General features: G+C 49.0%; 2 protein-coding genes across 3 annotated transcripts; one reads left to right on the forward strand and one right to left on the reverse strand.

Annotated features, from left to right (window-relative positions):
* Positions 1-4,311: 4,311 nt before the first annotated feature.
* On the reverse strand, positions 4,312-6,957 carry TIMM10B (translocase of inner mitochondrial membrane 10B). The gene is made up of 3 exons (XM_022563146.2): positions 6,856-6,957; positions 6,568-6,663; positions 4,312-6,370 (listed from the first exon to the last, which is right to left on the reverse strand). The coding sequence occupies exons 1-3, from the start codon at positions 6,892-6,894 to the stop codon at positions 6,194-6,196; spliced, it is 312 nt and encodes a 103-aa protein (XP_022418854.1). The 5' UTR covers positions 6,895-6,957; the 3' UTR covers positions 4,312-6,193.
* Positions 6,958-7,073: 116 nt separating this feature from the next.
* ARFIP2 (ARF interacting protein 2) lies at positions 7,074-11,901 on the forward strand. Of its 2 annotated transcripts, XM_022563144.3 has the most exons (8): positions 7,074-7,192; positions 7,996-8,136; positions 8,394-8,490; positions 9,223-9,341; positions 9,518-9,739; positions 10,258-10,415; positions 10,565-10,739; positions 11,168-11,901. In XM_022563144.3, the coding sequence occupies exons 2-8, from the start codon at positions 8,038-8,040 to the stop codon at positions 11,321-11,323; spliced, it is 1,026 nt and encodes a 341-aa protein (XP_022418852.1). In that variant the 5' UTR covers positions 7,074-7,192; positions 7,996-8,037; the 3' UTR covers positions 11,324-11,901. The 2 variants fall into 2 exon arrangements, with proteins under 2 accessions (XP_022418852.1, XP_089771348.1); XM_089915222.1 differs by lacking the exon at positions 7,996-8,136 and having other exon boundaries at positions 7,075-7,192.
* The last annotated feature ends 35 nt before the right edge of the window (positions 11,902-11,936 follow it).

An 11,936-nucleotide genomic window follows, 5' to 3' on the forward strand; every position in this document is an offset into this window, starting at 1 on the left:
GGGCCTCAGGGGCCACTCTCAGGTCCTAGAGGCCACCTGTCTTCCTTGCCATATGGCACCTTCATCTTCAAACCAGCAACAGTGCCTCAAATCCTTCTTATGTTTCAAATCTTTCTGACATTCTCTTCTGCAACAAGCCAGAGAAAACTCCCTGCTTTTAAAAAGTTCATGTGCTTAGGCCAGGCCCACCCGGATAATCTCCCTTTCTTACAGTCAAGTATGTCATATAATACAACCTAATCACAGAAGTAAAATCTGTCATATTCACAGTCCTAGGGATTATACAGGGTGTGTACACAGGGGGTGGGAAATCTTGGGCACCATGTTAACATTCTACTACACATATGCTGTAATAACAAAAAGACCCCAAAAATACGATGGCTTAAACATAATAGAAGCTTACTTTTTCTCTCACACGACTGTCCAGGAATAAGTACTCCAGGGCTAATATGGCAGCCTTTTAGTTGTTCTGCCTTCTTCAAGGAAGTGGTCCTTATCTTCAAGGTCCAAGACAGTTCCCCACCATGTGTGTTGGGCCCCATCCCAAGTAGTGAGATGGGGGAAAGAGTAGGAGAAGGCCTACCCTTTCCCTTAAGGGCACCACCTGGCAATGCATGCATCACTCAATCACATGGACACACCTAGCTGCAAGGAAAGTTGCAAAATCTGATCTTTATTTTCAGCCACCATCTGCCCAGGTTAAAGTCAGGGGTTCTATTAGTAAAGGAAGAAGGGGACAATGGATGCTATGGGCAAGTAGAGGCTGATGCCACAGTGAACACTTTTTCCAGATGTCCACGAGGCTTCCTCCCTCATTTCAAGTTTCTGCTTAAGGAGACCTCATTAGTGAGTTCTTCTCTGACAACCTAGCCTAAAATAGCAACACTGTCCCCAGCTTCCTTATCCTTCTTACCCTGCATTGATTTTCCCCATAGCACTTATTACCATCTCATATCAATACTTACTTAACTGCTTACTGTCTGTCTCCCCTGACTAGAAGTATAAGCTCCACGGTGAGGGTTTCTGACTGCTCTCCTTTGTACCCCCAGCCTCTAGTGCTAGGCACCATGAGTAGATGATCAGAAAATATTTGTGGAACAAATGCATAAATGTATAGCAAGCAATCGTCGTTAGTGAGAAAGAGGACAGACTCTGGAAGTCACACCGACTGGATTGAAAACCTGACTCCACCACTTACTAGTCATGGGATATTTGACTGCAATTTTATTTTTTTGTGTAAAATGAAGATAACAGTAGTACCTACTTTACAGGGTTGTTGTGAGAATTAACTGAGTTAATGTATATAAAATGCTTAGACTAGAGCCTGGTAGATAATACACACGTGATATAACTGATCTGTGTGAGCTATGTGCTTTTGTTGTTGTTTATGGCACTCTACCAAGTGCTGTGGACGTAATGGTGAACGAGACATAAAAGGGTTCAATGAGGGCACAAATAAGAATCCTTCCTGGAAAGGGCAAGGAAGAGTTACAGGTAGGCCTTAAAGTTTTAGGCCTTAAAATAATAGTTTTTTCCAGTTATAGATTATGGGGATATAATACACAGAGGAGGGAATACAGTCAATAATATTGTAATAACTTTAAATGGTGACAGATGGTGACTAGACTTACTGTGGTGGTCATCTCATAAGGTATATAAATGTCAAATCACTATGTTGCACACCTGAAACTAATATAACAATGTATATCAATTATACTTCAATTAAAAAAAGTTTTCCAGACAGACAAAGCCAAAAGGGAATTCTGTTCAGTAACCTCTACTGAGCCTTCAACACTACCTAATAATCTAATTATGTTCCTTTTGTCAGTTCACTCTCTCATTCTGTGCAATGACTATTTCAAACCTTCTGCTGTACCTTCTCATCTTCCATTTTCTTTGGCTTTACTCTCTGATGATAACTTCACTTCTGAATTATCAGTGACTAACGCACAAAATGGGGATGAAACAATCCCAGAAAAATTACACTGAGAAATAACAGGACCTTTAGAAACTTTCAGATTTAATGGCTGGAGGTGGGTAAGCCCGCAAAGGAGGCTAAGAAGCTGTGGCCAGAGGTAGTAATGAAAACACAAGTGGAATCACAGACACCAGTGAGAGTGTCCATGAGGAACAAGTCGATAGTACCAGATGCCACTAAGAAGTGAAGTAAGCTGAGGAAATAACCACTGGATTCAGGGATATGAAGGTCACTTGGTGAGCTAGGGTGACCTCAGGAAGAACTATTTCAATAGAATAAAGGTTACAGAAGTCAAAATAGGGTGGGGGGAGAAGTGGGAATGGAGAAGACCAAAGTATCCACTGTTTTGAGTTTAGCCGTAAAATGGAAAAAAACTGGACGGTACCTGTGAGGTAGAGTGGTTTGTTTGCTGTAACGGAAGTCTTCGGCATGCTTAAACACTGATGAGAATTTAGTAAAGTGGGAAAAAGTCAGAGATCTCCAAAGAAGGAAGGACTAGGATTCAGTGCACAGGAACAGGCGCTGGCCATGAGCGATATTTGTCCTGTTTAGACAGGAGGGAAAGAGGAGAGAATGGTGCAGATGTAGATGGGTGACCAAGTTTTGAGTTGCAAGATGTTGCGGAAGTTCCTAACTGATAGCTTTTACTTTTGCCTATGAAGTTAAAATAAGGTTACCTGCAGAAAGTGAAGAGAATCATGGGGATAATAAGAGGCTTAAGAATACTGGTTTGGGGCTTCCCTAGTGGCGCAGTGGTTAAGAATCTGCCTGCCAATGCAGGGGACATGGGTTCGAGCCCTGGTCCGGGAAGATCCGTGGAGCAACTAAGCCCGTGAACCACAACTACTGAGCCTGCGCTTTAGAGCCCATGAGCCACAACTACTGAGCCCACATGCCTAGAGCCTGTGCTCCGCAACAAGAGAAGCCACCGAAATGAGAAGCCCGCGCACCGCACCGCAATGATAGTAGCTCCCACTCACCGCAACTAAAGAAAGCCCATGCGCAGCAAAGACCCAATGCAGCCAAAAAATAAATAAATAAAAATGAATAAATTTATATAAAAAAAGGAATATTCATTTGAAATAGTCATTGCAGGGAACAGGAAAGACGACTAGAAAAATCTTGTGGGATTACAGGGCCTCAGACTCCATTTGAAGTTGATAACCATGGATTCATAGCGATATAAATCTGCTCTATAGTTATTACCTTGGGCAGTTTTTAGATGTCCAAATGCACGCACAAATGTTTCATTTTACCCAGGCCCAACAAAGAAATGAGAGGGAAGGAAATTTAGCCTATTCCAAAAGAATTACTAGAATTTCATAAGGACTTTGTTTTTGGCCACGCCCCATAGCGTTCGGGAGCTGAGTTCCTAGACCAGGGATCGAACCCAGGCCCCCTGCAGTGGAAGTGCGGAGTCTCAACCACTGGACGACCAGCGAAGTCCCAAGAATGACTAGAATTTAAGCTCGACAGGAATCTAAAGACAGGAAGGTGTTAATGGAGAGAATGTAGAAGCAATGGTCTGAACGCTGCATTGAAATTTAAAAAAAAAAATGGTAGAGGAATAGTCCAATAAACAAAGTGGAAGGAATACAGTCAGTGAATAAGATGCAAGTAATAGTGTTTTGAAGATGGAGCAGTTTGGTGTGGTGACAATGGAAAGGATGTAAGTAAGAGTAGCCGAGACAGAGTAGAAATCATTAGAGATTGGGTCAAGGAACTAAGAGACAAAAAACACTGAACGGACTGTCTTGTGTAACATTAAAGTATCAAGAGGAAGACCAACGGCTAGCTCTGCAGAGGAAAGTAGGAGAGTGGCTGTTACTACAGATAAGTAATAAGAGAGGTGGTACAGTTGAATAGGCTCAAAGGAATTAGACTTTGCAAAGGAGTAGGCAGTTAAGTTCTGAAGCCACAATAGCAAGAACAACCCTGTCTCAAATGTGTTTGTGATAAAGGGATAAAGCTTTGTCAACATTTATCCTCGTGTGTCGTGCTTGAAACATCACATTGCTCATTATACCAATGGCTAAGACGTTATGGTAAGACCTGAAGGAGATTTCAGTGACAAAGGAAGACGGATAGTAGGAATAAGGTACTTTTCGTTAAGTATTGAACCTATTTATAAACAGAAAGGAAAGAAGAGATTAAAAAGTCTTGGTGGATCAGACTGACGGACACTTGTCTTTCCATGCCTAGGGAAAGGTTGACTGCAGGTGAGCAGGCAAATGTAAGCTCTGGAAGTTCAAAGGACATAGGCTTTAGAGTCAGACAGATCTGTGTTCCTAGCCCTTCTCCAGCAATTACTAATTACGTGACATAGAAACATAGATAATTCACAGTGAAAGTTTATTGCAGGGATATACATAAATATCGATGGAGAAGAACCCTCCCACCATCAGAACAATATCCCAGGTCCCCATTCCTGTCTCTGGGAATTGCAAAGTTCACAAGCTGCTTTACCTGCATTTACACTTTTCAAGGAGAGAAATTTATTGGGCAGACATGAAGCCACTCAGTAGGAAAGTTCCTGATCAACAACTTTTTTTATTAAGGAAGGGTCTTAGCAAACCTTTCTGTTCAAGATTTGTTCAGCTAATGAGGCAAAAAGCTGATCAGAGCCACTTTTCTCAATAGGTAACTGTGTATAAGGTGGGCTTCTGGTACATACTGAATTCTTGCTTCCTCATCTGTTAAGTGGGGATAATACCAAGACCAGAACCTATACAAAGCGAGTGCTCAACAGATATTTTGAAAAGCAGCCTGGTGTAGTAAAAGATTTTAAAGACAGGTCTGCATTTTTAGACAGGGTCTGCTACCAGAGAATTTCAACGTCCTGATCTGTACAGGAGAGAAAACATGTGCTTTGTGGATGGTTGTAAGTTTTCTTTTATTTTGTTCTTTTTTTTTTTAATGACTGTGGGAGCCAATGTCTACGAAGTTCTACTTCCATTTTAAAAATCAAACATGGTCACCTGATGGGGAATAGTCAAGGGTGAGGTAGGGGATTAAGGAGAGCAATGAAGGTGTAAAATAACTGCCGTAGTGATTAGGAGAGCAAACGGACCAGGAACTCACAAAGGGTTGCTTGTTTGTAACGAGGGCTTGGTTGAGGTTGGAAACCTTGAATATTTAGTAGCATTCACTACACAGCTTTGTTTTTCTCTAGCAGTGTGAATGGAGGAACAGAAATGTTAAAACAGCTGATACAAAAAGGACACAAAAATGGCAAGAAAATTCAGTGATGTATCAGCCACTCAGACTGCTGAATACAGAAGTAAATTCCACACGGAGGGAAGTAATGAGAAAAGAACAGACAGGTTGGAATTAGAAATCACAGAACAGGCACAGTGGGAACAATCTGGGGTAGACGGAGAGATGGAATCAGGAGATTACAGACAAGCAGTGAGACATTAAGGTAACATTCAAGAAGTCCTGAAGATTTGGCTTTCTTCCTTTTTTTCCCATAACCATCACCATCTACTTCTCCCTTAGGTTTTTATCCCTCGAGTCTGACTGTATTGCAGAATATGGTTCCACAAGTTTTCCCCTTTCTGACTGCTCCTGAAGGCAAGCACACAGATCTTCTTTGTTTAAAGATTTTACTGCTCATCCTAAGAAGACAGAAAATATTAAGTAACAACTTGAGGAAGTGGTTGACGTTCCAGAACACCCCAGAATTCTTACAGGTTTCATCTCTGTCTGAGGCTACTGACTTCCCAGGAGGTAGCGCCTAAAAGCCCTGTGGATTCTTAATCTGCTGTCCTTAGATATCTCTAAGTGAGCCATTTAAGTCAGACAGATTTAAGGACAGCTAGACAGAGTTCCCATTTTCTGTCATCTGGGCAGAAACCAACTTCTTGTCGCTATTACCAGTCTTAAAATTGTACCCACAGATGTCGCTTTAACCAGGTGCCTGGGAATGCTGACGTTTTTCTTCTACACACTGAAGGCAATTTCTCTGCTGCCAGGGCTGAAGCATCCTGACAGAATAATAAAGATGGTGCCAATCAAGTGGGCAAAGCTTCCTTGCCCAGAATATAAACCAAACAAAGTAAAAGTGGGTTTATTAGCTCCAGGAAAAGGAGCAACAGTACCCAGCTCTCAGGCAACTCCTCACTTTCTATATACAGGTTGCACCCAGCCCAAGGTCCACTGGCTCCTTAAGTATGAGGGTCCATCCAGTGCCTCCCTTCCCGGGGTTGGGGACAGCTAGCTCCCTGATGGCGAGGTTTCGGGCTGTTCGGCAGCAACACCTGGCACAGATGAGGCAGCCTCGTAGTCTGCGATGCGGCGCTGTACCAGGGCAGGCATGAGCTGCACGTAAGCGGCCATGAGGCGGTGATTGGAATGGATCAGCTTCCCAGCACAGCTGTGCAGACAGGCCTCCTGGAAGGAAGACAGGGTGGAAGTAGAAGCCAAAGGTGTCTCGTCAGGTCCGTCTCCTTCCTTCCCATCCCCAGCCTAGGGGCAAGGGTCGTAGAAAGGCCAGGGCCAGAGGTAGGGGAAGTGGCGGAAGAGGGAAGCAGTCTACGGTTAACTCTGAGGATCGAGGGTAATCTCCCTACTCGGTTCCCCCACCTAACCTCCTCACAATCCAGAGCTCGGTGGTGCAGGCTGGGCACGCAGCGCTGGAAGCAGAGTTCCGTCATCCGATTGTAGACCAACAGGAAGTCCCGCAGCTGGGAAGAAGGGGGACAAGGAACTCAGCGAAGAGGGGCCACATCTCAATTCAAGGCCGCACCGCCCGAGCTTTCCCAGGACCGCACCCCATGGCCCGACGTTCCCAGCCCTCTGATGCCTGGCTCCTTGGGGTTCCCGCCATGCAGACAGGGATGCTAGCTGAACGCATGGCCCCAAAGCTTCCCACTCACGTTCCTGAGCTGCTGCTGCTGTTGCTGCCGCTGCTCCATCACGCCACCGGCGCGTGCCCTACGTCACTTCCTTCACAGCTTCTCGGTAACGCCCCGGAAGTGAGCGCTCGTGGCTCCCCAGGGACAGAGGGGTTGGCTCCAGGATAGCCCTGCCCCCAGGTGCCAACGTCACTTCCGCCCTCATAATCTGCGACGTGGCCGGCTTCTTCTGCCCGTGAGAGGACGTCACTTCCGCCGAGTCCCTGACCTGCTGCTAGGATCGCGACAGGAACTGGAGCCCGAGGTCCCCGCGCGGCCCGGGCCTGGCGCCCTGAGGGGAAGAGCCGCCCGGCCCGAGGTGAGAGGGACGTGCATGGGCGAGGGCAAGTTGAATGCACGAACCTGACGTGAGGGCAAGATGCCTCTGAACCCTGGGGAAGGATGAGGACACACCTGATGCCCAGGTGTATGGGGGGAGGGCGGAGACTCACACACCTGGGGAGACATAACTGACTTTGGAAGGGATCACCTACCTATGTACTGGGAAAAAGAGGCTTTTCCCAGAGGTCGTGAACTTATACCAAGTGATTCAACAAAGGCCTGAAGGGGGAGGGCCCGAGGAAGAGGAGGTGCATGGGATGGAGGAAGGGGAGACCCCCTGCAGGAAAGAGGAAGAAACACTAAAGGAGTGTGAGAGGCCAGGCAGTGGAGAACATACCTGAATGGGGCTACACACCTGAGCCCTGGGAAAGGGGTTCATCTCCTGATGGGGAGAAACACCTGCATGGGCATACACTTCTTGAGAGCACAGACTTTATCTCTCTTGTTCACTGCTGTATGTCTATGGCCTCAAATAGTGCATGACACATAGTAGACACTCATTAAATGTCTGTTGAGTGATTGAATGCATGAATGATCACCGGAGTCCTGGTAGGATAGGGGGTTTCATGAGAACATGACCTCAGGTCAGGCACACCTGAGGCCTGGGTGTGCGTGTTACAAATATGCACCTTGGAGGGAAGAAATACATATACTTCAGGGAAGAGTAGTGGCCAAACCCCAGAACACTGAGGCCCTGGGACAACCTCCGAAATGGCAGGGGAGATCTTCCTCTTTGGAGTACTGGCCAGTTTCCAGAACTGTCTGTGTTGGGCTTTGCAGGGTGCTGGGGTAGAGACTTTGACTCCAGTCCCTTCGCTAGCCATGACGGACGGGATCCTAGGGAAGGCAGCCACAATGGAGATCCCCATCCACGGGAATGGTGAAGCTGGGCAGCTTCCTGAGGATGATGGGCTGGAGCAGGTGCTTCTGTTTGATTCTTCATATTGTTTCAATTGAGGAATCCCAACTCATAAACCCTGAACTCTCGTCCCTATTCCAGTAGCCTTCCCCTAACTTACCTAATCTCCCTTCAATCTTTTTACAAATCTTTGTTCTGATTCTGTGCAGACTTCCCTTGTGTGCTCTCTCTATGATGCTTCAATCCAAGCTTGTTTTCACCCCCAAAATGCTTCAGCTGCCCCTATGTTCCTGAAGCCCCCCTCTTCTCTGGCCTATAGGACCTCCAGCAGGTGATGGTGTCAGGACCCAACCTCAATGAAACCAGCATTGTGTCTGGTGGCTATGGGGGCTCTGGTGATGGACTCATCCCCACAGGTATGAATGATCAGAACAGGACAGGAAGCTTGAGTGGAGAGGGGGAGAGTGGTGGTTCTAGGGAGCATAGAGTATGTCTAAGAAGGCTTGAATTATGTCTGGAGATCCTGGGAACCTCTGCTAGTATGAACCCTATGGAATCTCAGCCCAAGGCCAGTTCCCAGAGTTGTCCATCTGCTCCCACTTGTCATTTAGCCCCACTTGTCCTTTCTCTGCTGTCACCACCTAAGTCAAGCAAAGAACTCTGTTTCACAGGCCTCCCCCACCTGCTCTGGAGCCTGAATCTGATTTGGAACTTTGTGAGGCTTCTCAGAGTTTTACTTTAGACTCTAACATTTAGAGGAACAAACAGCTCTGAATCTCACACTGACTAGTATCCACATGGGAATGTCAGCCGGGTTTTCTGTTTGATGGACCCACTGTCCTTGATCAGTCACCCCATACTCAGCCTATTTCCTGCTGTTTTCTCTACCCCTGTACACTAGCAACTCCCTCTTCCCTCCTTCTTCAATCCCCGCCGCCACTTCAGAAGGAGGCCGGATGTATATTGGGTTTTGGGTCTCAGGGCACAATGTATGAGTTCCTCCTAGTGAGTAGGAGAATCTAATTGTCTCTAGCTTCTGCTTCTTCAGGGAAGTCATTTTCATGTGCTGGGAGGGAAGTATGGGCGGAACCACAGAGGTGTCTGATTGTATCTGAGAGAGGCTGGTGTCAGAGAACTTGGTCCTTTAGGGTCTGGCCGCCATCCATCTCACAATACCACTCCTGCTGGCCCCGGAGATGAGGTGGCTCGGGGCATCGCTGGAGAGAAGTTTGACATCGTCAAGAAATGGGGCATCAACACATATAAGGTGGGATTCAAGCACCTCTCCTTTCCCCCAAACTCCCCTGGGTACCTTTTCCCCATCTTCCAGATCCTAATGTCCCATCTATGGCTGAGACTAGGAGCCTGGGGATGCTGGGGTAGGTACGTTTTGGGAGGACAGGGTGCTAGGGCCTCTGACCTATTCCCTCACTTCCCAATCAGTGTACAAAGCAGCTGTTATCAGAGCGATTTGGCCGAGGCTCCCGGACTGTGGACCTGGAGCTAGAGCTGCAGATTGAGCTGCTGCGTGAGACGAAGCGCAAGTATGAGAGTGTCCTGCAGCTGGGCCGGGCACTGACAGCGCACCTCTACAGCCTGCTGCAGACCCAGCATGCACTAGGGGACGCCTTTGCTGACCTCAGCCAGAAGTCCCCAGAGCTTCAGGTGCCTCAGCCAGGCCTGAGAGGGTGGGGGGCTGGGCCCGGGCCCGCCAGGCAGTCGCCCCTCAGCCTCCCTCCCTCCTGCAGCCCAGAGGGAGAACCCCTCCAGGGCGGGCCCAGCTCTGACCCCAGCAGCACCCGCCTGTGGAGACAGGGGCTTGTACGGAGGTCCAGAAGTTGGAGGGGGTGGGGCAGGCGGCACACCAGGTGCCTCACAAGTACCCCTCTCTGCATTGACAGGAATGCCTTCAGTGCTCAGCCTAATCGGAGCCCCTCCTTTGCCTGCTGCACTAGCTTTCCCTACTCCAGTTCTGTGAACTTCATCTGAGGCCCTCACTCCCACATTCCTGTCCCAGGCATCCCCAGGGCAGCCCCACTAACTTTCTGGCTAAGAGAGCCTTGCTGGAGGCAGTGCTGGGTTGTTCCACTTTCAATGGCTGGTTCCTCCCGGGAGAGGAGGGGAAAGAAGGGCCCTACAGCCCCGACTGTTACTCAAGGCCTGTCCCTCCCTTCTGCCCTCAGGAGGAATTTGGCTACAATGCAGAGACGCAGAAGCTGCTGTGCAAGAACGGAGAGACGCTGCTAGGGGCTGTGAACTTCTTTGTCTCTAGCATCAACACGTTGGTAACCAAGACCATGGAAGACACACTCATGACTGTCAAACAGTATGAGGCTGCCAGGTGTGGGCACTGGCAGGGCCTAGGGTTTGGGGCATTTGGCTGGCATGGGTGGAAGTTTGAGCTTTAGGGGCATAAGAATTGAGAAAAGAAAGGAGAGTATGTGTGAAGGGCAAAGGGGTGGAGACCAGCCCATATCACCCCCTCCCCAGGCTGGAATACGATGCCTACCGGACAGACTTAGAGGAGCTGAGCCTAGGCCCCCGTGATGCAGGGATGCGTGGTCGACTTGAGAGTGCCCAGGCCACTTTCCAGGCCCATCGGGACAAATATGAGAAGCTGCGGGGAGATGTGGCCATCAAGCTCAAGTTCCTGGAAGAAAACAAGGTGCTAACCCCACCCCTTTAACCAGCCCACCTTCCCATCTGTAACACTGACCTCACCCCCCCCCCAAAAAAAACCCTTCCCATCATTGGATGGGGAAATGCGGCCTGGCTAAGGAGTGGGATCTTCCCCAGCCCACTCAACCCCTGGACCTTTCCCGTCACCCTCCCTCTGATCCCTTGAGGATTTGGCTGCTGATCCCAAGAACATAACTGGGAAAAACCCACCCCTTAAGCTTGGGTGCCAGAACCTCTGGCCCTGCCAATCAAGTCCGGTTTCTCCTATCACACTGGCTTTTATCCTTTGGCTCCCTTGATGGAGGTCAGCCCCCACTCCAAAAGCACCATCGGAGCAGGGCCCCTGTGCCCCTGGTCTGGGCTCTGAGGAAGGGTGTCTGAGTCCAGCCTCAGCTGACCTTGCTGGGCCCCCAGATCAAGGTGATGCACAAGCAGCTGCTCCTCTTCCACAACGCCGTGTCAGCCTACTTTGCTGGGAACCAGAAACAGCTGGAGCAGACCCTGCAGCAGTTCAACGTCAAGCTGCGGCCTCCAGGAGCTGAGAAGCCCTCCTGGCTAGAGGAGCAGTGAGCCACTCCAGCCCAACCTGGCTGTCAAGGACATTGGGAGGGGCAGTCCCAGGGTGGGGGAGATTTGGACATGGGACATCCCTTGCCACCTGCGCTCTGGCTTGGGTTCCCTTTCCCTGGCTGGGGCCTGACAGGAGGTCTGCAGGCCCAGCGGCCGCTGCCCTGTCCTTTATCTTCCTGGCCACTGGGCTTCATTCCCGGATCTTTTCCTTCCACTCCACAGCCAAAGGCTATGACAAAAACCACTCCCTGGCCAATGGCATCACTCCTCAGGCCTACCCCAGTTCCTGGGGTGTGCCCCCTGACCAATGGCAGAGCCTCAAAAGGCCCTGTCAGCCAATGGCAGCTCTTCTTGGGCTCCCCTGGGCCAATGATGTTGCCTCCAGTATCCTTTGTCCCTCCTCAATGCGTGCCCATTGCAGAGAAGGGGACTGGGACCAAAGGGGTGGGGATATGGGGAGCCCCATTTCTGGCCCTGCATCTGAATGGGTCTCCCCTCACCTACCCACCCAGTTTAATTGTGCTTAGAGCCCTGGAAGATTGGGACCTAGCACTAGGAATAAACCTTTCATAAAAGCAGGCCCAGTGAGGTCAATTTGTGGGGGACTCTAGGA

This window comes from Delphinapterus leucas, chromosome 7 (assembly GCF_059928025.1).
Source record: "Delphinapterus leucas isolate spDelLeu-1000000601 "Yukka" chromosome 7, BTC_Dleu_Yukka2, whole genome shotgun sequence".
In the NCBI taxonomy this organism is placed as follows: Eukaryota; Metazoa; Chordata; class Mammalia; order Artiodactyla; family Monodontidae; genus Delphinapterus; species Delphinapterus leucas.

Excerpts from the sequence above, each read along its gene's own strand:
- ARFIP2 (XM_022563144.3), top strand. The coding sequence starts at position 8,038 with ATGACGGACGGGATCCTAGGGAAGGCAGCCACAATGGAGATCCCCATC. Across the intron at positions 8,137-8,393 it reads AGGATGATGGGCTGGAGCAG|GACCTCCAGCAGGTGATGGT; the intron begins GTGCTTCTGTTT and ends TCTGGCCTATAG. Across the intron at positions 9,342-9,517 it reads GGGGCATCAACACATATAAG|TGTACAAAGCAGCTGTTATC; the intron begins GTGGGATTCAAG and ends CTTCCCAATCAG.
- TIMM10B (XM_022563146.2), bottom strand. The coding sequence starts at position 6,894 with ATGGAGCAGCGGCAGCAACAGCAGCAGCAGCTCAGGAAC. Across the intron at positions 6,664-6,855 it reads AGCAGCAGCAGCTCAGGAAC|CTGCGGGACTTCCTGTTGGT; the intron begins GTGAGTGGGAAG and ends CCTTCTTCCCAG. Across the intron at positions 6,371-6,567 it reads GAGCTCTGGATTGTGAGGAG|GAGGCCTGTCTGCACAGCTG; the intron begins GTTAGGTGGGGG and ends TCTTCCTTCCAG.